Raw genomic sequence first — 25,297 nt, forward strand, 5'->3', positions numbered from 1 at the left:
ACTAGCAGTACGATATCGAGGGAATCAGTTAGCCTTTCCCTGCTTCTTTTTTTCATCTTTAAAAAGAAGGTCCCTCTATTTGTCTCTCCTACCTCATGTGGATATATTTGTGAGTATGTTAGGCTATCTTACATGTGATTTGGAAAACTGAAACAAAAGAAAGGTGTAATCTATGATGACTAATGTAAGTTATATTCCCCATACCTGGGATCCCTAACTTTCTCTGGCGCTTCTCTCTGTAGATTTTCTCTGGTCCTTCTTAGAATTTATAGTCTTTTTGATTACTTGTTTTGTTCATTTGTTTTTATAAATCTTTGTTAAGTTAACTGTTATATGTTAGGTAATGCGCAAATTATTGTGCTAGCCACTGTCGAATAACAAAATGATTAATGGAACATCATAATTTTTCTTCAAGGTGTTTGCCATCAAATAGAGATCTCTATCAATACAGATATTGTAATACAAGGCCAGGTATTTTAATGCCTTAAGAATAACACAGATAAACTGCTACAGCAGATCACAAGAGAGTGGGAATTATGAGAAGCTTTGCCTAATGTCACTCTAAGAAAGCAAGGTATGAATCCCTAACTCTGCTGGGATCCAGTAGAAGCTGGTTTTCTTTGAGATTACAAATTTTTGCATTGGTGTTGAGAACTGGTCCAATTGTCTGAGTTTCAATTTTTAGTCTCTTTGCATTGGCCTTGAGAAGAGAGGTATTTTTGTTGTTGTTGTTATTAATTTCTCTTACAGAGAAAAAAAAAAGTAAGCTCAGCAAGGTCAAGTACAAGCCAAAAACTTATGCAAGGCAGACCCTCATCAGTGCAACTATCTAGAGTTTCAATGCACAAAACAAGGCTTGTTTCAAAGAGTGATTTATTACAAGTATGCCTTTTTAGGTGTTTAATAATGGCCACCCAATAAGATGTTTGCTTTTTCCTGGGATTAGGCTTAACTCCTTTTTATGCTGAAGTTAGTTGAATGTAGGCTAAAAGGAAATTGTCAACACTGGAAGTAAATTGCAACAAGTTTCATAAACTCCATTTGATAAGAGGGTTAAGTCTTATAACTTTCTGTAAAACAGCTGTCACTGGCTTGTATGTGGGAAGACACATTAAAATAATATTTATTGAATATTTAGTATGTCCTGGCTTAAACATTTTACATAGATTATTGTATTTATGGATACTCTTATTATTCCTATTTTATAAACTAGGAAACAGTCTTAGAGTGATTAAGGAATTTTTCCAAGTTTACATTTAGGAAGTAGTGACATCAGGATTGGAATTAGTATAAAGAAGTAATATATGAATAAAGTAACACAATCTTATTTGTAGACCTACATAAACAACATATGCACTTATACATACACATTTACACATATTTAAATTTACTTTCCAAAAATTATTTCATGTGGTTTACAACAGAAAGCTCATAAATAAAATTAAGAAAATGAAAAATCGAGGCCGTGAGAAGGAAGATTATGCTAACCATCTGAACTTAACCTGTATCATCAAATGTGAAAACAAGAAAGGAAGATCGTAGACCCTTTTAAAAGCCTTTTACCTGTAATGGTTGTTTTTATCTTCATAAAGTTACATTACAAAAATTGAATAAACTTTATGAAAGCTACGATTTTTTCCTGAACATATTTTTAATTTTTGAGCATCACTGGCACTTAAAGTGTCTTGATGTTTATTCTTAAATGAGATAGTTAAAATCCAAAAATATTTTCTAAATGGTAAAGTACTATATTACATTTATTTCTAAGCCTCTTTTCCTTACTTAGTGGTGAGGCCCTGTCTATCACACATGAGACTGGCATTCTATTCTATTCCATCACTTCTAGGAGCAGGCAAATTTCCTTTTCCAGAATCTGGCATGCACAAGTGCCCAACACATAGATCTTTCCCAATAAGTGATTTGCAAACAAATATTAAATGATTGCTCGTACTGCCACATGATGCCTAACATGCCACTGATATATAATGTGTGTGTGTGTGTGTGTTTTAATGTGTCATTCTTTTAATCTAAAGGCCCCATTAGCCCACTAGTTTTCCAATAGCTTTTTCTAAGCACTTTATGCTCTCTTGCATCATCCCTGGCCAGTTATCACCTCTCACTGTCAGAAGTCTCCAAACTTGAATGCAAAACCCTGTGGCCTGTGCTAAGGCTATAGCATAGGACTCTGGGAAGAAAAGGTTTAAACTCTTAATTTCTTTTTATCTCATGCTTTTTCATTTCGTTTTTGTGAGTGTTTGCTTTGTCATAATAAAAATACATGAATACAGTGGTATATTTTACACAGATATTTAGGTGCACGCTCAAACATTTTACTGATAGCAATGAATGATCTAAAAGGTTTGAAACTGTAGCTCTAAATAATTCTGCTGAACTCAGCATAATTCAACCAAAAAAATCCTACGGCCATAAAGAAATAAAGAATGTTTTCCTATGGCTGGGTAGGGAGCAGGGGTGGGGGATGAGCTGGTCTTTTATAGTTTTCATAACATAAATATACTAGCAAATAATTCACAACATTTCACTCAGCAATTAAATATAGCAACTTGTGTTGATTTTTTTTCCCTCTTCTTCAAAAAAGAGCACAGTGAAATCCTAAGAGAGTTTTTCTTTTCTTTTCTTTTTTCTGGTTTTTACTTCATCTGCCTCTGGTCCCCAAAGTTTGTCATTTTGAAGGAACCGTCAAGTTACTCAAAACCTGTGTTGAGTATGAAGAGTCCAGTCCTGGGTTTAAGTTCCTTCTTCACTGGTATATTCTGTGAAATATTGATCAGGTTAGGTAATTTGTCTCTGTCTCATTTCTCTTATTGTCAGAAGTCTTCGAACTTGAATGCAAAACAGAGATAATAACTTAGAAGCGACCTCATAGCCATGCAGTGTGGATAAAGAACACTTTGTTCCTTCTGTCAACTAAATGCAGTGTCATTAAATATAACCTTTAATATTATCAGTTTAAAATGTTGTGTATATAAAACACTTTTACATTTTAAAAGTTATTTTCGTTAAAAAATAAACAAAACATCATGTTTCTAAATATCACTGTTTACTAAACTTCATAAACTTAAGTTTTCTCAGTATCTATTTCTCTCTCTGTCTCTCATTTGATAACTCTAGGGTTATGAGAGGAAAACTGTAAGATAGCATCAAGGAAATAAAAGAGGATTTGAAGTAAGTTCTCTTATCCAGCTTTCCTTTAAGTTTTAAAGTCATGCATTTAGGCCATACAACTGCAGTGTTTATTTAATCTTCAAAATGTTTGTGTTTAAGAGTAACTCACAGACTCTTAAATCAGAAGCACTCTTAAGAAAACATTTAGAGATTGTGATTATGCCCAGTATATAGTAGATGATGAGTAAACATTTAATGAAAAGAAACTGGGGAAAGCTTCTTATTTTAATTTTAAAAGAAAAAATGAAAATAAAACCTAAAACCAATTCTGAGCATTAAAGTAACTAAGTTAGTTGCTCAAAATTGGTTCCACTAGTTTAAGAGTTGGGTCTAAAATTTATTCCTCTTAATTTCCAGCTTTGCTCCCCCCCCCCCCCCCACCAACCTGTTGACCTGTTTACCTGTTTATATAGAACTGTCAAACATAATCTGCGGAAGACACATCATAGAAAAAAAAGTCAGAAAGAACCCCTTGGGTTCACCATCTCCAAAAGTCACCCAACATGTGATGTTCACATATGATGTGAAATATGTAAAGTCAATATCATATATGTAATATGCAAATACAAATCTTGCAATATTGACTCAAAGGTCTATTTTTTAAAGAAAGGGACCATAGACAATCTTCCGTGACTTATTCTACCTTGTAGCACTGTGTATGCCCACGCAGGTGACTTGCAGTCCTCGGACCAGCCGAAAGTAGATTGGCACTTTCAGCAACATGTTTATCTTTGTTTCTGTGTATTTCTGTATTGATTTTTCTGAATTTACCTTGGAATGAAGCATTAACAACCTCGATGTACTATACTCCTAATAAACTTATCTTGCACTATTTTGGCCTATGTGATAGCTAACCCATTGACAAAAGAAATTCAAGCTGATAAAAGCCTTTCTTAGTCACTTATCAGCCAGGCCAGGCTGTAAAATCATAACCTAATGCATGCCTCTTCCATGGGGCACCACACAGCAACGATTTAAAAAACAACAACACACAACCCCTCACTTCCATATCCAGGGGAGTTGTAGTTTATTACTATCACCCTCCCAAGTCAAATGGACACCAGTTTCAAGCCTTGCCACTGGGTGCACCCAGGGTTTTTCGCCCATTCCCCACTCTGCTGGGCCTCCCTACCTGCCCCTCTCCTACTGTCTACAGGTCCCGAACATGAGAAAATAGAAAATGTGATGATCTTTGTGTGTCTCTGTGAAATGTGTGTGTGTGCGCGTGTGTTTGGGTGTAACGGGCCTCCTGTTTGGCCGCGCGGCCTGTCCGTCAGCGCGCGGGCCAATGGCAGGCTGCCTTATATAAAGTGAGTGTTTTCGGGCTCTCCGGGTTGCATGTACTGTATGTGGAGCAGTGTACAGTGAAGCGGAGGCAGAGCGGCTCCGCGAGCTCCTCTCCACTTTCCCATAGAGAACCCCTGACTGGCCGCGGAGGGCGAGCCACACACACGCCCTCGCGGCCGGCGAGCCCGCGAGGTAAGCGCCCCGCAGCCGCAGCCCGTGGCGGGCGCTCTCCCCGCACTTTCTGTTTTCCGACTCACTTGCGAGCCGCCCGGCTGCAGCCCCAAGGACTCCGCGGCAGGAGCAGCGGCGGCGGCGGCGGCAGCCGGTAGGGTGGACTTGAGGAAGACGGAGGGAACCCCGCGCGCCGGGCGCCGCCGCCAGCCGGCCCGCTCCCCGGGCACTTTCCCCCTCCGCCAAAACTTTGGGTCGGGAGAGGTCGGGGGCGAGGGTCGCGGCGGCCGCGCCGGCGGGGGGCGGGGGGCGCGGAGGCAGTGCCCGGCGGGCGGGAGGCTGGGGGCCGGGCTGGGGAGTAGTAGGCCAGCCGGTGCCAGGCTGCGTTTGCAACCAGCACCTCTCGGCGCACAGGCAGCGCCGCCCGAGAGAGGGGCACGGGGGCCGGGGCGCGGGCAGGAGCCGCCCGAGGAAAACAACAACAGCCCTCACGCCGGCGGGCGGCTCGTGGCCGCCCGGGGAGCCCCAAACTTCATCTTGGCGAAAGTACGTGGATCGCAGCCTGGTCGCGGCTGCCGGGGAGGTGGGGCCTGGGGAGCCGGGGCAGGGGAGGAAGGTACGGGGCGCCAGCCCTCGGTGGATCCGTGGAACGTTTCGTGTGCGTCGGTGACCGGGAGCAGCAGCCCAGGGGCTCGTTCATCTGGAGAGTTGGGATTGGGGTGTTCCGGCCCCGCGGATCGCTGCCCTCGCACCCCCCCCCCCCCCCCCAAATGCGCGGCGAGTAGAGAAAGTGCTGTTTTAGTACCGGAGTGGCCAGGAGGAAGAATAGGGGGAGAGGGAAGAGGGCGAGGGAGAAGGGGAGAGAGGAGAGGGAGGGAACGCGGTGGGGGGGGGGGGTGGGAGGACGAGAGAGAGAGAGAGAGAGAGAGAGAGAGAGAGAGAGAGAGAGAGAGAGAACGGGAGGGAAGAGAGGAGGGAGGCTGTGTCAGGATTTTGCTTGAATGTGGGATTATGTTGTGTCAATAAGTTTAAGGTGGAGAGAGCAAGGCTGGGGGTGGTGGTGGCGGGGAGGAGGAAGGCCTTGGCTGTTTAAAGTCTCCTTTCGGAAGGTAAGTTGTGGCATTGCATGGTCGCGATGACAGAAAACTTGCAGATCCTTTCTCCGGGGATGGGGTCGATGCCTCTGGAAGGAGCTCCCCAGCCCTCTCGAGCCACACTCGTGTTACCCTGTTATTTGCCGCGATCCGGGTCGCTGGGAGATTACAGAAATCAGACTCGAGGTTTCTTTTCCTCCTCCACCTCGTCTCGCTCGCTCACCCTCAGAAATGTATTATTATTTTTATTTTTTGTTGGGGGGGGGTGGTATTGTATGAAACTTAACGTAAGAGACCAAACCCGAGTCCAGTCATGTACAGGGACCCCGAATCCAAGAATCTGGAACACGTTAATGTGTGAAATATCCGAGATCATTTCTGCTAAATGAGGAAGGTAAAACGAAACGATGCAAAAAAGCTAAGACACAACATGTACGACAGAGGGGGGGGGGGGGGGAGGCGAGAGGGAGAGACGGAGAGAGAAGCTATTTTTTGCTTTCCTTTCTGTAGAAAGGAAAATAAAGCGTGCATGCCCCTTCCCTCGCGGGGTGTAGGGTCTCGTCGATATTTTAACTGTCTGAGGACACATTAGTCCAGGTGGATCTTGTTGAAAAGTTTCGCGAGGTGGGGGGAGCGGCGGAGGGGAAGGTGGGTGGAGGTGGTGGGGGATGGGGACGAAACGAGCTCTGCCTCGGCTAATGATCCATTGGCCTGGGGCTTTGAAACCATTGCCTGTCCTGCTCATGACACGTCCAGTTCTCCGCGCCCGTCCGCGGCCGCCGGGCTGCCGGGGACGGCGGTACTTTCCCCGCCAGGGGAGGGACGTTCCTCGCCATCCCCTGGGGTGGCCCACTCGCGGCGTGGGGGGCTCTCGCGCGCGCCCCCCTGCGCGCCGCCACCACCTCTGCTCGCGCGACTCGTGTAGCCAGCCCGCGGCGAGGGGGTGCGGGGGTCCCTGGCGCGGACGTCCCCGCGCAGCCACCCGGCGCCCGGCCCCACGCGCACCGTGCGGTCCAAGCCCGGAATGGCAGCGCCGGGCCAGGCGGCGGTACCTCCCCGGGGGGCAGCGGAGGCAGCAGCGGTGGCGGCGGGATCTTCGCCGGGGCCCGCGGGAGGAGGAGGAGGAGGAGGAGGAGGAGAAGGAGGAGGAGGAGAGGGAGGAGGAGGAGGAGGAGGAGGAGGAGGAGGAGGAGGAGGAGGAGGAGGAGGAGGAGGAGGGAAGAAGGAGGAAGAGGAGGAGAGGGAGGCTTTTCTGCTCAGACTGCCGCCAGTTCGAGCGGCCACGGGCACGGGGACACCCCACTCGTTGCTCCTCCGTTATGAAAAGGTGTTTAGCAGACTTTTACGCCCGGAGTGTGGGATTTGCACTTCAATTTTTTTTTCTCTCCCCTCTTCCCCAAAGCAAGATGGACTCTATTCCCTTTCTCTTTCTCCCTCTGCCTCTGTCTTGTCAGCCTTTAAGATCGACATTTTGTACTAAGATGCAAACTTGATGGTGACCAGCAACAAAGCCAGGGTGGGATCTCTGGCTCCCTTCCTCCCTCTCCGTTTCCCAGCTCCCCCAACCCCGAACTGGTGGCCCTGCACTTGCCGCCCTGGGCACTGGTAATGTGTTTCCTCGCTCGGTTCCTATCTCCAATCTCGGGATTGTGACCGGAGCCCGGCGTTTGGGCGACGGCTGTGGGTGGCAGCCCTGATCTGCAGGGCCGAGGGCTGCGCTACCTGGATCCGCTGCCATCGCAGTGCTACCTCCTGCCTGCTCCTGGGCACCTGGGAGGCTCCGGCTGCCGGCTGCCGATCGATTGCTATGATTTGGTTACTTACTGGTGTATTTGTCCTGGGGGTGGCGATCACTTGTGCAAGTTGATGAATGATCGCGGTGTGGGTTTTGGATTTGCAGAATGGATCAACTTTCTGCTTTGCACATACGGGGAGTAGGGAGAGAGGGTGCTTGAAACACCTTGAAATGCCAGCTGGGCTACCCTCACCCTCTGCCCTCTGAATACAGGGAACTTTTTGGCCTTTATTGCTGCACAGTTCCAGCATGGGGGTGGAGGAAGGGGAGGGGTTGGTGGGAGATGGACTTCTAGCTTCCGGATCCTTCATAGATGTTGCAGGAGTTGGGACTCTTGTAAAGCTCTACCATACTGATGATGTGCCTTTATTTGATACTTTATAGGTCACTATCATATGACAAAGGCTTTGCTGCAGTTCATCTTCTTCCAGTGTACTTTCCATTTGCCTTCCTGGGTAAGTATGCAAACTCTTCATACAGGAGACCTGGATGGCTGTCAGTAGTGATATAAGGGTCCTTACTGTGTACAAGAGGATGCTTTATTGGGGTTGCAACACCCCGGAAAGCTTGCTCCACTGAGGTTCCCACAACAGAAGCCAATTTAGGATTCTCAGTATTTAGATTTCAGCTGCTCTTACTAATATTTTAAGATTGTTTAAATGTTCATTTCACGTTTATCTGCAAGTAAGTGTTATTTGAAAACTTATTTTCAAATAGGTATTTTAATGGATAATGTGATTTACAGAATTGGAGGCCTAGGATATTTAATGCTAGATAATCTTGTGGAAAGATTGCAGCTTATGAATGGAGACAATTATTAAAATCCCAAAGAAGCATCGTACAGATTATAGTGAGTGGCATTTGCTTACTCTTTCCTAGGTTTCTTTTGTGTTGTTTGTGACAGTTACTTTTGTGGGGAAGGGTGGACTGGGTAGTGTAGTATATCTAGCATTTAGTGTACCAACCAGCTTGATTCTAAAGGCAAATAACTGACCAAATTGATCCTAATTTTCTTCAAAATTTAAGTATTTGGAGAAATTTGGTACATTTTAACAGCCTATATATACAATAAATAGTGACTTTGAAATTCATTATTAAGTGACTTTTACAGATGAATACCTCCCGTAAGGAAAAATCTGTGAAATAATGTGTGGGATAGCAAGTGTCTAAAAAGTTTGTGAGAAATAATGAATGGTCTAGCTGAAAACTGAGAATTTATAGAGCATTTGAAGGCATCACGGTGAGCCCAAATGTAGAAAACCAACTTGTAATTTTGCCCCTCCATTATAAGGAACTCCTCAGGTACTCTTAAGTTGCTGATATGTTAAGAAAACTGGTTGTACTAAATTGTGTAAATCAGCTACGGTGCTTTGTAATACTACCATAGTGAAGATGGGGTTATATTTTGTGAATGAAAGTGGACTTGGACTCAATTTTTCATAAAAGAAAAAGGAAAAGGGAACTTATCTGTCTTGTTTCTTGGCTTCCTGGGATACTGTGTGCGTTCTTAAAGGTCCTCTTAGTATTAAGAGGAATTGAGTTTGAAGACCAGGCCTTTCTGGTAGTTTCCAGACAGTAGCAAAATATACTTTGACATTGCTGAGAACCTTCGCTGAGATATGATATAAACTATTGCTGAGACTGTTTGCTGAGACATAATTTAAAATATCTAGCATCTTTTATGGAATGTAAATATCACATTACTTCAGGTAGTTTTGAGAACTTCATAATATATCCCATGTAAAAGAGGCTGATTGGAGTGGTCAGGATGAGATGGTTCTGTAAGATGAATTTAGTGCACACCAAAATATGTGGATTTCATGTCTTTGATTTTTTTTTTTAAAAGCTTGTTCGGAAGAGAAGTTTTTTCCATTTTTGAATGTATAGCAAGAGTATTCAAAGTGTATTCCTGATTACTAAAGAACACCACAGTTGCACACTATTTTGTTCACTGGAGCAAACTTTTAATGTTAGTTTTTTCCCCATGGATCTATTCGACCAAGTCAAAATTTAGAATGGGAATCTGCAATTTCCGCAATCAAAGCTATTTCATGGTCTTTTATATTTCTTTGAGATATCAAGTAACTGCTTCATTAAAACACTATTTTCAAGAATAGTCTTGGTCTTTAAAGTCAGAGTAGTTTTTATAGTTCAAAACTTATTGTGGTAATCTAAAAGTCACCCTAATAGTGAATTGCTAGTTATTTGCATTTGAGACTTGATTATCAAAATAAGAATTTAAATAAAGATTTTGCTTCTACATTGCCAAGTTTTTCCAAACTTCACATTTCATTATTCTGCATATCTCTATTAAGTTCTGAAACTGAAGCTTTAATTCGCATTTCATTTTTTAAAAATATATTTTATTGATTTTTTTTTTTTTTTACAGAGAGGAAGGGAGAGGGATAGAGAGTTAGAAACATCGATGAGAGAGAAACATTGATCAGCTGCCTCCTGCACACTCCCTATTGGGGATGTGCCCACAACCAAGGTACATGCCCTTGACTAGAATCGAACCTGAAACCCTTGAGTCCGCAGGCTGATGCTCTATCCACTGAACCAAACCAGTCAGGGCTTGCATTTCATTTTTAATGCTCGCTGTTGAAAAGGAGAATCATCTATGCTGTTTTTCAGTGCTATGTACTTGGAGTTCCTCTGATAGTTTTAGAAAGAATTTTTCACTGGAGACTTAGATATTAACAAAAATTTGCAATTTTCACACTTTTTAAAAAATTTCTTTATTGATTAAGTTATTACATATGTGTCCAGTTTTCACATTTTTAAAAATCCATCTTGATCTTCATAACCAAATTTTAAAAAAAGTCCCAGGTTTAAAAGTTTGTGAGATAGCTCTGCTTTTAGGATACATATAGCTCTGCTAGACAGCTTTAAAAGTGTATACAACTTTGACCTGTAGACCTGATGTTTATACTTAAACCATTGAAACAAAAAATTGTTTTTAGACATTTGAGTGAAAGCTAGGGTGAACATGTAATAATTTATTGTTCATTTGTGCTGTAAGAAACTATATGATTGATAAGGTTTTTTTGTATGAAGTAAAGAAGAAAAAAACAGTCTTAACCTGGTGCAACTCATAAAACCTAACTTGGCAGTTAAAGTTAGCCATATTTTTCAGTAAAATTAAAAGCATAATATTTAATTATTAATCAACAGTTAACATACTTAAAGTTTATGTTTTCCTACATTTCATAAAGAGCATGGGTAAGGCAAGAGCCATGTTTTATGGGATCTTACCATGAATATCAATTACTTTAATATTAGAGAACTTTAATAGAAGTAATAAAGACTTCACATCTTAACCCTATTAAAAAATCTTTTTGAAAATAGACTCATTACAGGCATGCCTGTTTTTGTTGTACTAAAGGAAATCCTGAAATTATTGCTGTCTTACAAAAGTGCAAAAATGTTTAAAATTGTGATATTTAAATGTTCTAAATTAGTAAATTTAGGCAATTAACTGTGGCATATTGCATCACCACCAGGGTGACATACCTGTATTTTAAAATGGTAACTTAAGCAGATGCTTAACTTAAGAAGACGACACTGTTCTTGCACTTGTTTGAAGTCCACCTTGTTTTTTTAACATTTCATTGTGAAGGGTAACTTTTAAAATAGGTCTAAATGGTATCCTATATTTTTAGTCAGTTTTCTTCCTCTCACTGTGAAATGAAAACAATCTAAATTATAAAAGCATTGTAATTTCATGGCTTCGTTTTTTTTTTTTTTTTTTTTTTAATCATATGCCCCAGGTAAATTGGTGCAGGTGGTCCTCAGGCTACACTTTGAGAACAATGTTCTGAGGGAAGTAAAGACTAAGGCTAAAGACTGAATCAAGGTTCTTACAGTTTGAAAATTCTGTGACAGTCATTCAATCAGTAGGTTTGTACTACCTCAAGGGCAGTTATCACATACTGAGCTGAATTGCAGAGATTTCTATATTTTAAGTCATACCTGAGGAAAGCACTTTGTGAGTATAGCTTCACTCAACATTCATATGTGTGCATATTATTCCGTAGAAGGCAATGACAGTTCCTTGAAACGCCAGGACATCATTTTAAAATGATAAAGGTATATACCCAGAAAAATCCTCATGTGTTAATGAGGGTTGTTTTCACTTTTTTCTTTCAAAGAAAAAGATAAGGTGAGAATTAAAATAAGTATCAATTATACAATGGAAATGTAACATAAGGCAAGCTACTAGAGAATTCTATCTAAAAGTATATATAAATAGAGAGAAGGTGGAAGACTAAGGAAATGAGAGACTTACATGATTAAATACTAATATAGACCATGAAGCCTTGACACACCTAACAAAATATAAACTTAAGTTAAAATGTGTGAGTGGGTTCAAGGATATAGATCAGTGGTTCCCAACCTTCCTAATGCCGCAACCCTTTAATACAGTTCCTCATGTTGTGGTGACCCCCAACCATAAAATTGTTTTCGTTGCTACTTCATAACTGTAATTTTGCTACAGTTATGAATCGTAATGTAAATATCTGATATGCTATATGTGTTTTCCGATGGTCGCGACCCACAGGTTGAGGACCGCTGATCTAGATAGTGAAATGACTTCAGGTATGAGGTGGTTGTATAAGATACAGAGTAAAAATATGAATGAGTTGGATTTTATGAAGTCTTAGAAAAAATAAAAATATTGTAAAATACTGATTAAATAATTAAACCAATAGTTAAACATGGCCCTTGGGTAAAAAGATCAGGGAATAAATAAGCTCCTGGAATGGAATAACTGAGATTCTAAAAAGGACATGGAAGGATTTTATTCACGAATTATTCCATACAAGGATATAATGAAATAAAAGATCGATAATTTATTTCAAAGGAGAAATAAGAACAAGGACAAAAAATTCTTTAAAGTAACTATATTTCTTCAGTGTTTTTTAACTGAAATGTATGAAAGGAAATATCTTTTATATCCCAATCCACATATAAAAACTGAAACAAAAGTTTTCTGAAACAGTACTAAGAGCAGTGCCCTCTGATATTTTCTATTCCTATCCAACTCTACAAATCTAATCTGTTCCAAACCATTTTACGGAAAAATAAATATAGAGTGTCATCCACTGAGTTGATTTTTTATGATGTACAGTTTGAGAAACACCAACCTGGAGTGCTTGCTAAAAGTGGAGGTCCTCAGGCCCCACCCCCAGATATTCTGATTCAGTGTGTTTGGTGTAGGGCTCAGGATTCTGCATTTCAAATAGTACTGCAGGGGATACTGAAACAGGTGTGGGGTACTCTGACACACTTTGAGAAACTGGTGTAAGGGACAGATGGCTAAAGATTGAATGGGAGTCATGCACTGAGTGTGGGGTTAGAGTTTACTGACTGCTGAGGTCTCGTGCAGCTTCAAGATTCTAAGGCTATGTCTCAGTCAGCATTTTGCAATACTGAGAAGACCTCCATGGCCCTCTGTAGATAGATATTCCTGCAGTAGCAGGTATGGTGCAAGGAACAGTGCTGCCTCTATAGCTTACTAAGCTGAGCGAGTTTGAGCATGTCACTTCAGAATAAACTTTCAATATCAGATGTGCAAAAGGACATATTAGTATTTACCATGCAACAGAGTGAGAATTACAGACAGTAATGTCAGTAAATGACCTTTATCTATAGTCAGCACTCAAAATATAGTATAAGTTTTCATAGTTATATCTCACTTCACCCTAACTTCCACTAAGATTGAAATTTCTCAAAACTATACCTTTAATTTTCATTTTCCCTAAAGCAGCAAGTTATAACCGGTGTGCTGTAGCACCAGTGTGCTACAAGAATTTTTAAAACGTGGAATTCCTGACTATTTGGTCAGGGGCACTGATCTCTTTCCCTTAGATCAGGGTGGGAACCTTTTTACTGCCAAGGGCCATTTGTATATTTATAACATCACTAGAAGCCTGGTGCATGAAATACGTGCACAGGTAGGGTCCCTATTCCTGGCCAGTGATCAGGGCCGATCTGTGGGGCGACTGGTGGGGCGATTGGGGGGCCCCCACTGGCATCCGCCTTGGCTGGCCTGGCGCTGCTTGCTCACTGGCCCTGCCCCCCATCGCCACCGGTCGGGGCCTGCGGGCTGGGGGCAGCTCCTGTGTTGAGCGTCTGTCCCTGGTTGTCAGTGCACATTATAGTGACCCGTTGTTCCACTGTTCAGTCGATTTGCATATTAGGCTTTTATTATATAGGATTCTGGGCCATACAGAATTACCAACTTAAAAATTAGCCTGCTATATTTGGTCAAACATTTAATTAATTCACCCTTAATGTTGTGGCAGGGCCAGACCAAATGATTTTGAGGGCTTTATATGGTCTGTGGGCCGTTCTTTCCCCACCCCTGCCTTTGATCGTCAAGTAAAAAATTGACAACAGCCAATAAAACAATAGCCATCCAGTGTGAATGAATCAAAATTATACCTAATTTTTTTTGTCATATTGGCAATCTATACTAATAAAAGGGTAATATGTTAATTAGACTGGACATCCTTCCTGACAAAGCCATGGTGGCGGGGCCAAGGCAGAGGCAGTTAGGGGTGATCAGGCCGGCGGGGGAGAGCAGTTAGGGGGATCAGGTCAGCAGGGGAGAGTAGTTAGGGGTATCCAGCCGGCAGGCAGGTGAGTGGTTAGGAGCCTGCAGTCCCAGATTACAAGAGGGATGTCCGACTGTCAGTTTAGGCCTGATCCCACCAGCAGTTGGGCATCCCCTGAGGGGTCCCGGCTTAGAGAGGGTGCAGGGCAGGCTGAGGTACAACCGCTCCCACTCCCCCATCCTGTGCATGAATTTCGTGCACCGGGCTCTATATATTTGGTGTGCTGTAGAATTTTAGTAATCCTATATAATAAAAGCCCAGTGACCGAATGGCAGAACAGCCAGAATGACCAGTCGACCAGTTGCTATGAGGTGTACTAACCACCAGGGGGTAGACGCTCAATGCAGGAGCTGCCCCCGGCGGTCAGTGTGTTCCCACAGTGGGAGCGCAGCTCGACTGACCAGGATGAGTGGGTCCACACATCCTTCCGGATGAGCGGCGCTCCCATGGTGGGCCAATCCCCGCAGGCCATGCCCCCCACCAGTGCACAAATCTTGTGCACCAGGCCTCTAGTTAGTTTATAAGATGCAAAAGGTTGAAAATCGCTGCTTTAAAGTGATTCTCAACCTTAGTATCATGAAACACTAGTGTGTTTTTCACTAGATGTGAGGTGTTGGACAATTAATTTGTTACTGAAGGAAATATGAATAACCAGAAGAAAACAAAAGAATAGTTGAGGCACGCACAGCTAAGTACAGGCTTTTTTTCAGGTTTGGACAAGGATTTTTCCACCTCTCACAAAAGATAAAGTGCAGGACAGGAGAACAACTCTTTTCATATTTCAAAGTGATTAGCTGAGTATTCTCTCTGGTGACTTTGATACTTCTTGGAATGTTTTAGAGCATCACTTCTCCAACTTTCCTCTACCATGATACATGCAGCTGATATTTACACATGGGGCATTGCAATTTCCCTGGTTATAGACATGGATAAATTACTTGGTGGGTTTTATATGTAGTTCACAGTGTGATAAAGCCACTTCTTGCCCTACTAAGAATGTCAGAATACAAGTGAGAATCGTATTATCATAATGAAAATTTTGAATATACCCATACACCTATTTGAAACCCTTTATAAACTGTGGTACTTTAACTGTTTGTAACTAATTACTTAGGGCATTTTTCACAACCAATTAAAACTTATCCTTGTGTCAAAGCATGAAAATTGAGAAGCATTACATCCAGTGTGCGTACTTACATTGCACAAAATAGACACTTAAATAGAAAAGAGGGACAAGTGAAGAAGATGAATGGGAAATACACCAAATTCCTGAAATCTCGAATAATATGAAAACTGAAAGCTAGGGAAAATGCAACATGTGGCCAAATACAAAGAAGTGCAAATGACTGCAAGTAGTATCAGAGTTCTCTAACAATTTATTTTTAAGTAGTCTCAATATTCATTTATTTGAATAAATTAAAAAGAAGTAACTTTGCATTTCTTAACTTTTAAGATTATATTTGTCAGGAACATCTTTCTACTTTGCTAAATTTTAGTTGGGTGTACTTTTTCATCTCCAGTAAATTAATTAGCTGTATATATTTTGATATGTAGTGGTATTGAATATATAGTCACATCCTTTATCTAAAAAAAATCTCCAAAAAATGGAAAGAGTTTTCTTTTTGTTTGCTTCTCCAAAAGTTTGGTGGCAAAAGCAAAACCTGATGCAAACTATTATGGGCTTGTTTAAAATAGTTTTAAAGCTTACTTAGAAAGAATATTCACATACTTTGCTATAGAAATAGTAATATGTTTGATTGTGTGGGCTATCCTAGATTCCTAGATCTAGCTAGCAGTGATACATAATATATGCTATATGCTCCCTCTGACCTTTTAAAGAAAACTTAAATTTTTCAATTACAGTTTACATTTAATATTATTTTTTATTAGTTTTAGGTGAATAGCATAGTGGTTAGGCAATCATATACTTTACAAAGTGGTCCCCCCGATATTTTAAGTACCCACCTGACACTATTCATAGTCATTACAATATCTCTCTGACCTTTTTTCTTTAAATATATATTTTTTTATTGATTTCAGAGAGGAAGGGAGAGGGAGAGATAGAAACATCAGTGATAAGAGAGAATCATCAATTGGCTGCTTTCTACATACCCCCTACTAGGGATCGAGCCCGCAATCCCGGCACGTGCCCTGACCTGGAATTGAACCATGCCCTCTTAATTCATAGGTCGACACTTAACCACTGAGCCATGCCGGCCGGGCTCTCTCTGACCTTTTTAAAAACACAAAAATCTGAAGCATACCTGGACCCAAGGATTTTACATAAGGGATTATGATCCTAGCATATTAATTTCCTTAGTCCACACAGTGAAATTTATCTGCCATTCCTACCCACTTCACTCAATGAAAATTCTTTTGCTAATTTTGGTCGCTGATCATCTGAACATTTTGACTTCATTGCAAGCTGGTGAATCATGAAAGATATCTTAACATTATATTTTAACTCAGTAAAACTGTCTGGCCCTAACCAGGTTGGCTCAGTGGATAGAGCATCGGCCCGTGGACTGAAGGGTCCCAGGTTCAATTCCGATCAAGGGCATGTACCTTGGTTGCGGGCACGTCCCCAGTAAGGGGTGTGCAGGAGGAAGCTGATCGATGTTTCTCTTTCATCGATGTTTCTAACTTTCTATCCCTCCCCCTTCCTCTCTGTAAAAAATCAATAAAATATATTAAAAGAAAACTGTCTGTTGGAACCCTTTGGCTTCTCATATAAGGCTAGAAGGCATTAGAGATTATAAAGTCAGATAAGCAAATTGGTAGTTAATATCATTTGTACCTCCTAAGTTGAGCAGTATAAAAGGCTCCTGTCCTGGGTAAGGAAAGCTTAAACACACGAACACACTTGTTAGTTGAACCTCATATATCCATTTTGATATCGTGAATCCTTTTTTTGTTGTTATAATTGTCAGTTTAATTAAACAAACACACTGATATCTATAAAACATTTGAAATGCTTACTGTGTTGAACATTTCTTATGTATCAGTGAACAGAATTTAGGCTACTTTCATTATGGTTTACTGTAGTGAGATGTTTCATGAAGGGGTTCTATTTCCTTTATTGCTATTTGCACAGTTCTTACATTCTAGCAGAAAAGTAAAAATAGAAAGTTTTCTGCAAATTTAGTCTACTCAGGTGAGAGTATTTTTGTGTTGTATTGCTTCATAGAAGTTCTAGATGCCTTTATTTTCAATAATTAACTATGAAAATCTAAGTTAAGATCTTGCCTTTGTACTTTTAATTTTCTATAGAACCAGAGAAAAATGAAAAGTTTGATGTGAAGAAAACAGTCTGACATTCTCCAGGAATAAAGTAGTAGCTGATGTGATCTATTGTTATGGCTAGACTTAAATCCGTCTTCATTTGGTATAGACTAAAATTGTTGATGGCTTTTATTATTTATTAGAGACCCAGTGCACGAATTTGTGCGTGGGTGGGGTCCAGCTGACCTGCCCCGATGGGTCCATTGGGCTGGGCTGGTGGTGGGGAGGGGCTGCGGGCAGTTGGCCAGCCGGCCCTGCCTCCAATCAGGGTGTTGGGGGCCAATTGGGGGCAGGGCCGGTGGGAGGACTAGGGGGTGGGGGGTGGGGCAATCAGGGCCCGGATCAGGCTGGTTGGCTGCCACAGTGCGTGCATAGCCACCGGTTGTTCTAGTCGCCCCGCCATTCTAGTCGCAGGTCTTTTATATATATAGATTGCTTAACTACCGTAGGAAAGCCACAGATTGAGTAATTCGGAGGGCGTCTTATTAGCAATGCTGATTCTTTTAATATTAAAAAATGCTGAGTTTTTTTCCACTTTTGGTGTGCCTTTGAAAACTCACCCAAGTGTAGAGTTCTCTTTGACTACAAGGGAATGTGGTGGAGCATGGAACAAAATGAGAAAATAATTCTCCACACCCAGCTGACAAGCTTTGAATATCTTTTGAGTTACTGAAGTTAAAAATTTTTTGTCTTTCCCTCATTTCTTCCCCCTTCTTCCCTCTTCTTTCTTCCCCCTTCTTCTGTCCTGTCTATCTGATCACTTTTTGTCTGTCAGCCTTTTATCGTATTCACTAATGTGCATCTGTGATACTGCACAGATCACAAAAAAAAATGTTTAATTTTTTTTTTACTATTATTTGGTTTTAGAGATTTGTTTGTACTGTTTGAGGTGTTTTAGTGATTATCACTATATAATAATAAAGTTGACGATATATGAGTTTGAGCCATCACCCAATTCCCTACGTGAAATGTCAGTTAGGAAGGGATTATGAGGTGCCTGTAGTAGGGCTTTGTGAAGTAAAGTCACTTGTTGTTTTTATGAAATAAATCAAAGTGAATTTTTTATTCAATTTTTTTGTGTTTTAGGGTGATAGGCTGATTACATAGTTTTATTTATATTTAAGGGAAAGTTGAAAGCAGTTTTTAGAAGTTTCCCAAATAGTATTTTATTTTGGGAGGAAGGGATGAAGTTAATTTGTACTGAGGGCCTCTTTGTGCAGTACAAGTTTTATTTTACTACTTTATTTTTCAAAATAACTTTCTGATGAGAGGTAACTATTTATATATTTAGTTATTTATTTTTAAATATATTTTTATTGATTTCAGAGAGGAAGGGAGAGGGAGAGAGAGATAGAAACATCAATGATGAGAGAGAATCATTGTTAAGCTGCCTTCTGCACGTCCCCTACTGGGATCGAGCCCACAACCTGGATATGTGCCGTTGACCGGAATCTAACCAGGGACCCTTCAGTGCTCAGGCTAATGCTCAGTTCACACCCGCTAGGGCAAGGTCACTATTTTAATGATGAGGAAACTGAGTCTGGTTTAGTAACTTCTCTGAGGTCACACAAGAATGCTTGGCTGCAGTGCCACAGTCTTTTGGGGTTTTCTACACAATCTTTTGGGCTTTTACCTGCCTTTTGGGCCACATTTCAAGAGGTTAGAAATGAAAGGTTTGGGGCAACTTCCAGACAATAATTTCCCCAATTTTTCTTTCTCTCCAAAGAACAGTCTTCTTCATTTTGAAGTGATAGGGCTGGAATGCTACTCTCCACTTAAGGGAGATAGATGAGAAAGTCTCTGAGCTGGGGCCAGTTATCAGTGAGGTCGCAAAAAGTAACCAGTACAAATGTAGTTTATAAATTGACATTTAGTGAACTAACTTTCTAGTTGATATATCTAGTATAGAAATGTCTAATCACAGCAAGTATTATTTCTACTACTTAGTAATTCCTCTAATACATCATTAGAAATTCTTTGTTCTTTCATGAGGAGTTGGTTTTTTTCTGGCTGAATATTCTATGATGTTTTTACTCTGGTACGTTTTAATACTTAAATTATTTTACTGGAGGAATTTACCAATATAGCATGGAGAGCTTTATGAAATAGTTTTCTGACATTTGCTTTGAAAAGGAATTCCTAATTATTGGAAAAAATAATAAGCAGATTCATGGACTTCTATTTCAGATGTCTAATGATCAAACGTGAGTTAGACATAGGTCAGTCAAAAGTTGACAACTTTTGAAGTGGTATCTGGGTACTTTTGATTTATTTTACCTAAGCAATTTACTTCTGCTCTGATAAATAGAAGAGATTTTTATAAATTATACATTTCTATACAAGTAGAAAATCATTTAGAAAATACAAAATAATATGTCCTTTTTTTTTTATACCAAGAGTAAATTCAGCAAAGTCCCAGAGTAATTCAGATATGGAAGATCAAAATGTAGTCATTCTTTTTTAAATGGCTTTTCCTTCTTCCCTAATCCATAAAACATGAAAATATGGTATTTTCCTATTTTGGCAAAGTAGCTGCTATGGATGGCAGTCTTATTAAAAGTATGCTCTTGCATTATTTTAGCTCACTGATACTTTACCAAAGGTGGTGGGCTTCCATTTCTTGTGTTTCATCCCCATATAATAAACCACTTCCACATTCAAGTGTGATGGTAAACCAAATCATAAATTTATGGCCTCTGACACCTTTCTTTTTACTTGTTTTATTGGGTCATGTTCAAAGAACACTTTGCATATTAAATACTTTGGTTCAGTGTTGGTGAGATTAAAGTAGCAAAAACTATTATCAATTTAATTCAGCTTAAGTGGATTGAGTGCCTATAACATGGTGATGCTGATTCAGATTTCAAGATGAAAAAGATGAATATAGAACAGCTCTTGTCCTCAAAGTAAATGTGTTCTGCTGGCTGGAAAAAGCCACTAGATGTAAATATCTATGCTATACCTTATTCTGTGCTAATTGTTCTAACAGATATGGCATAAAATAGTACTGAGTAAATGCCACTGAAAAACTGGTTAATTCCAGCATAGGAGCTGGACACTGAAGTGGGGGTGGGGAGGAGTTTCTTGCCGTGACACTGTTTGTACTAATTGTCATTAGGGTTGTAAAACTAATTTGGCCCAGGCACTATAGTAGATTTCTAACCCTAATTTGGCTTTTACTTAAATACTAAAGGCCCAGCTTGCGATTGAAATTGTGCGAGGAGGTGCCCTGCCTCCCACCGTGCGAGGAGGCACCCCGTGGAGGGCTGGGACCTGCGCCTGATTCACACAGAGCCGGCTGCTATGGGAATCAGGCTGGACCAGTGCCGCGGGGGGCCGGACCGGCACCATGGGGGTCCGGAACCTGAGCCTGACTCATGCTCACCTGCCGCCACAGGAGTTAGGCTGGACTGGTGCTGTGAGGGGCTGGGACCCACGCCTGACTCGCGCAGTGCCAGCCGCCGCGGGAGTCAGGCTCGAGCAAGCCCCCCTGACTGTCTCCATCTCTGCTCTGGGCCTCACCTGTGTGCGCAACCTCCTCTTGTCCAGTTGTGACCCGTTACGACGTCCTGGTCCTGGCCTAATTGGCATATTGCCTCTTTTTTATATATACTAGAGGCCTGGTGCATGAAAATTCATGCACTCATGAGGGGGTCCCCTCAGCCCAGCCTGTGTCCTCTTGCAGTTCGGGACTCCTTGGGAGATGTCCACCTGCCAGCTTAAGCTAGCAGACAGACATCCCTCTGGCAGTCCAGGAGCCCTCGGGGGATGTCCGACTGATGGCTTAGGTCGGCTCTCCATGGGGAGTGAGCATAAGCCACAGTCGGACATCCTTAGTGCTGCCGCAGAGGCAGGAGAGGCTCCTGCCACTGATGCTGTGCTCACAGCCGTCAGCCTGGCTTGTGGCTGAGCTGAGCTCCCCCTGTGGGAGTGCACTGACTACCAGGAGGCAGCTCCTGCATTGAATGTCTGCCTCCTGGTGGTTAGTGCTCATTATAGCGACTGGTCGTTCTGCCATTAGGGTCAATTTGCATATTACCATTTTATTATATAGGATATATACATATATATGTGTGTGTGTGTGTGTGTGTGGCAGCCGGGGCTGCAAGGGCCAAGCCCCTTGCACGAATTTCCTGCATTGGGCTCTAGTATTCATAAGATCACAACATTGGTAATGCCCCTAATGATAACTTTAAAGCAGCAGAGAGAAACAGAGACACACAGAATAATAACATGAGAGTCTTCCATTCTCTGTCTTGGGGCTGTTTGGCATCCTGGAAGTACAGGCATTCAGATCTCATTATTTACCAGTCCACACAGTAATAATCTACTTCTTTATAAGTTTTATATATGAGCGTGTGTTCTCATCTCATTTGGTGCAATCCGTTTTTAGTAGTCCCATAGAACATCTTCAGATTTGTTGTAAGGTTCAGGGTTTTGTTGTATTTTAGTAATTTCCTGTATACAGCCTCTGCGTGAATAACACAGATTCATATAAAAGTTTTCTATAGCTTGAAAGGGCTTTAGGAAGTGGGTCAATCACATGTGTACATAGAGTTTTACATATGAAAACCTTGTCTCACACACATAGTGATATGTTTATTGCATGAGGAACTGTGATCATGAATTAATTATTAGGAAGTGGATTTCCTTTTCTTTATTTTTTAAAAATGTGACCGTATATGTAATTTCTGACATATCTCTGAAATACAGCTAAATGACCTTAAGTCTAATATATAGATCTTAAGAATTAGGGTAATTGGTACTTTTCTTCATTATAGATGTTTTCTTGAAAAGTTTTGACTTAACTCGTGTTTCAGAATTATATATTATTATTGATAATTCTAATTTCATTATGCTTCATCTGTATTTCTAAATGACCAATTAGCAATGGCTACTGATTTTATAATTTAAAAATGTACCATTCCCAGTTCCTATATTAAGTAATCAGTATAAAGTACACATAGGGGAGCTACGTAAAGGAACATAATACTCATCTTTTTATGAAGAAGAGCCATCTTTGGTAAAGCAAATGATAATCCTCTATCATGTCTGTTGGGTAAATCTGGGTTCTATATTTTGAATTGTCTTTATTTTATGCAATATATATTTATTGAGTACTCAATATACAGGCAGTCCTTGGGTTACATCAGACTCGATGTATGTCGTTCCGTGGTTATGTCGCCATCTCCCATTTACAGTATTTATAAAAATAAAAAAGTTCCATCATTTCGACATATGTACATATGTGCTTTATGTTTTTTATTACTTATTTACCACAAGTAAAGGTCAGGAATTATTATCTTTCTTTTAAAACTTTTTTACTGTTTCACTTCATTACTGCTGTGTATGTGCTCCATGTGAGTGACGTAGGTGCTTATGTAGGTGAGTTCCGACTTACAGTGAAAATCGTGTTACATCGCGCCATAGGAATGGATCTCCGATGTAACTCGAGGACCTACTGTATATAAAACTGGATTAAGGATTCTGGGGCTTGCAGAATTAAAAAAAATAGTGGTTCTAGTTTCAGCATGTTTCTAGTATAGTTATGACACACATACCACATGTGGAATAGAAAATAAAGACAAAGATTCTATAATATTTATGGGACACAGGGATGATGAGTATAGGGTGATAGCAGACAATTAGGGGTGGGGAAAATGGGACCTGATCTTTGGTTGTATTGTTTAGTATTTAGATATTGTTGCAAAATGCTTCCTTGAATTTATCAGGGAGAAAATGAATCTGGTGGAAAGCCCAAGTTAAAACTACCTGGGCCAAACAGTTCATTCCAAATGTGTCATCTAAGCAAGAGGCATCTCTGGACCTTTTAAATGTGGCCCTATCTTCTTCAGTCAAAGAGTTTGAGCATGTATCTTTGATATGTGTACATTTGTTTATAAATTACATATACTGAGGTATTAATATATAAGGTATGTAATTTCTCTCTCTATAAAAGCCTGACTGACCATTTGACTGTTTCACCAGTAGCTATGACGCACACCGACCACCAGGGGGCATACACTTAATGCACAGGCATGGAAACATGGAACAGACTGATGAATCTCAGAAGGAAGGGGGTGGGGAGAGGGCGGGAAGAGATTAACCAGAGATCTTATATGCATACTTGAGGCCTGGTGTATGTGTGTGCACTGGTGGGGTCCTCCGGCCTGGCCTGCAGGGACCGGGCCGAAACCTGCAGTCTGACATCCCCTGAGGGGCCCTGGATTGTGAGAGGGTGCAGGCCAGGCTGAGGGACCCCACTGGTGCACGAATCCGGGCACTGGGCCTCCAGTAAAATATAAATAGCTTAGAAATAAGAAAGATAAATTGAATATAAATAAAATTCTAATATTTTCTTCTACCTACATCTTACCTACTATGTCTTGTTTATGTTTTGGTGTTTGAGAACCCCACTTTGGAGACTATAGGTCAAAACTGGGCAGTGTTACACCAAGTTTAGGTAAGTTCCATTAGATCAGGGACTTTGTTTTGCTGATTTCTGTATCCTCATCCCTTGCTTAGAACATGGTAGGAGCCCAATAGATACTATTGAATAAATAGGAAGAATTAGACTAGTCAGGAGGGAGGAAGACAGACCCTTCCTCAGCATGAGGGATCTGGTAGGAATAGAGACAATTTTTGTTCATTGCTGTATCTCTGGTAAGCAGAAAATTACAGCCAGTGGTGCTCATGGTGCTGCTGGTGGTGGTGGTGGGGTGAGGGGCACAGTGTTAGTATGAATATCTCAGAGGAATGGCTTTGGCTACCTCAGATCTCAAAAAAAATGTAACCTTCTTAAGCAGTAGGATCTGGATTTTACTCATCTTTGTGCCCACAGTGCCTAGACCTGTGTCTATGATTAATTTTTGTTGGACTGCTCTGTTTTATACTATGTACCTGGATGTAAGAGGCTCTGCGTGTGCAGGAATGGATCAGTGTCAAGATCAGAGGCCTGTAAATGAATCCTGCCCTGATTGAAGCAAAGCCAGTGATTCTGGGATTACCTCATACACAGATATGTTTTTAAGCCTTGGCAGTGTTTCCTGCACAGAGATGTTCTAGTGACCACAACTGCCAAATTACAGTTGTTTATTTAAAGATCATTGTTAACATACTTTTATTGTCGTATTATCAATGAAGAAAATGGAATTCACAATAGAATTATTTCTTGTATGCTATTATACCTTCTTCTCCCACCACTAAAGCTGGGATATGTCATAGATCAGCACAATGTATACTATTACAATTAGAACTGGATTTATTTACACATAAATGAAACAAGGTACTTAGCATTTTTGTTCCTCTTTTTGGAATTTTCTTATTCAGACTTCTTTAAAAGGTACTACAAATTCTAATTTTGTGGTCATAAAATAAACCTGTCATGCATTTTATTGAGTGCTATCAGAGTTGGGGAGAGCAAACATTTCCTCCCTGAGAAGTGAAGGCATTAGCTGTCCTTTACAAGCTGGCCAGATGAAGATATCCATCCTTTTCTGCTCTGTCATAAAGGTCTAGATGGGTACCTCCTTACCCTTCTTATAGCTCAGTCTCATTTAGGACATGTTTATTTAAAGCAGTTTCACTTCTGCACAATTAATAAGTTACTATGCTCTCATTTGCATTTCTGATGCCTTATAGTAAATACAGGAAGTTTCCCTTTGCCCTTACAAAAACAGTTTATTCTGCCCAACCTTCCTAGCCTTGGAAAAAATTTCTTCAAAGAGCCCTCCTCCATCTTTAGCACAGTCTCATCATTAAATCATCAAATCATCAAATCTTTATTATAAGGTTGTCACTGTTAAAGGCACAGTAGTAACATAGCTTATTTCCACTTGTTCTTGCAGTCTAGAGTTTACATT

The 25,297-nt window shown here is 40.9% G+C and overlaps 1 protein-coding gene across 17 annotated transcripts in view; it reads left to right on the forward strand.

Moving 5' to 3' along the window:
* Window positions 1-4,521: 4,521 nt before the first annotated feature.
* BBX (BBX high mobility group box domain containing) overlaps window positions 4,522-25,297 on the forward strand; it is a 295,838-nt gene continuing 275,062 nt past the window's right edge. For 6 of the 17 annotated variants that reach the window (XM_036351112.1, XM_036351117.1, XM_036351131.1 and 3 more), the window contains exons 1-2: window positions 4,522-4,665; window positions 7,918-7,988. In XM_036351112.1, coding sequence (XP_036207005.1) covers window positions 7,929-7,988 — 60 coding nt within the window. In that variant the 5' untranslated portion in view covers window positions 4,522-4,665; window positions 7,918-7,928. The other 11 variants (XM_036351123.1, XM_036351126.1, XM_036351118.1 and 8 more) reach the window with 7 other exon arrangements.

The sequence above is a fragment of the Myotis myotis genome, unplaced genomic scaffold, assembly GCF_014108235.1.
Source record: "Myotis myotis isolate mMyoMyo1 unplaced genomic scaffold, mMyoMyo1.p scaffold_m19_p_2, whole genome shotgun sequence".
Taxonomy (NCBI): domain Eukaryota; kingdom Metazoa; phylum Chordata; class Mammalia; order Chiroptera; family Vespertilionidae; genus Myotis; species Myotis myotis.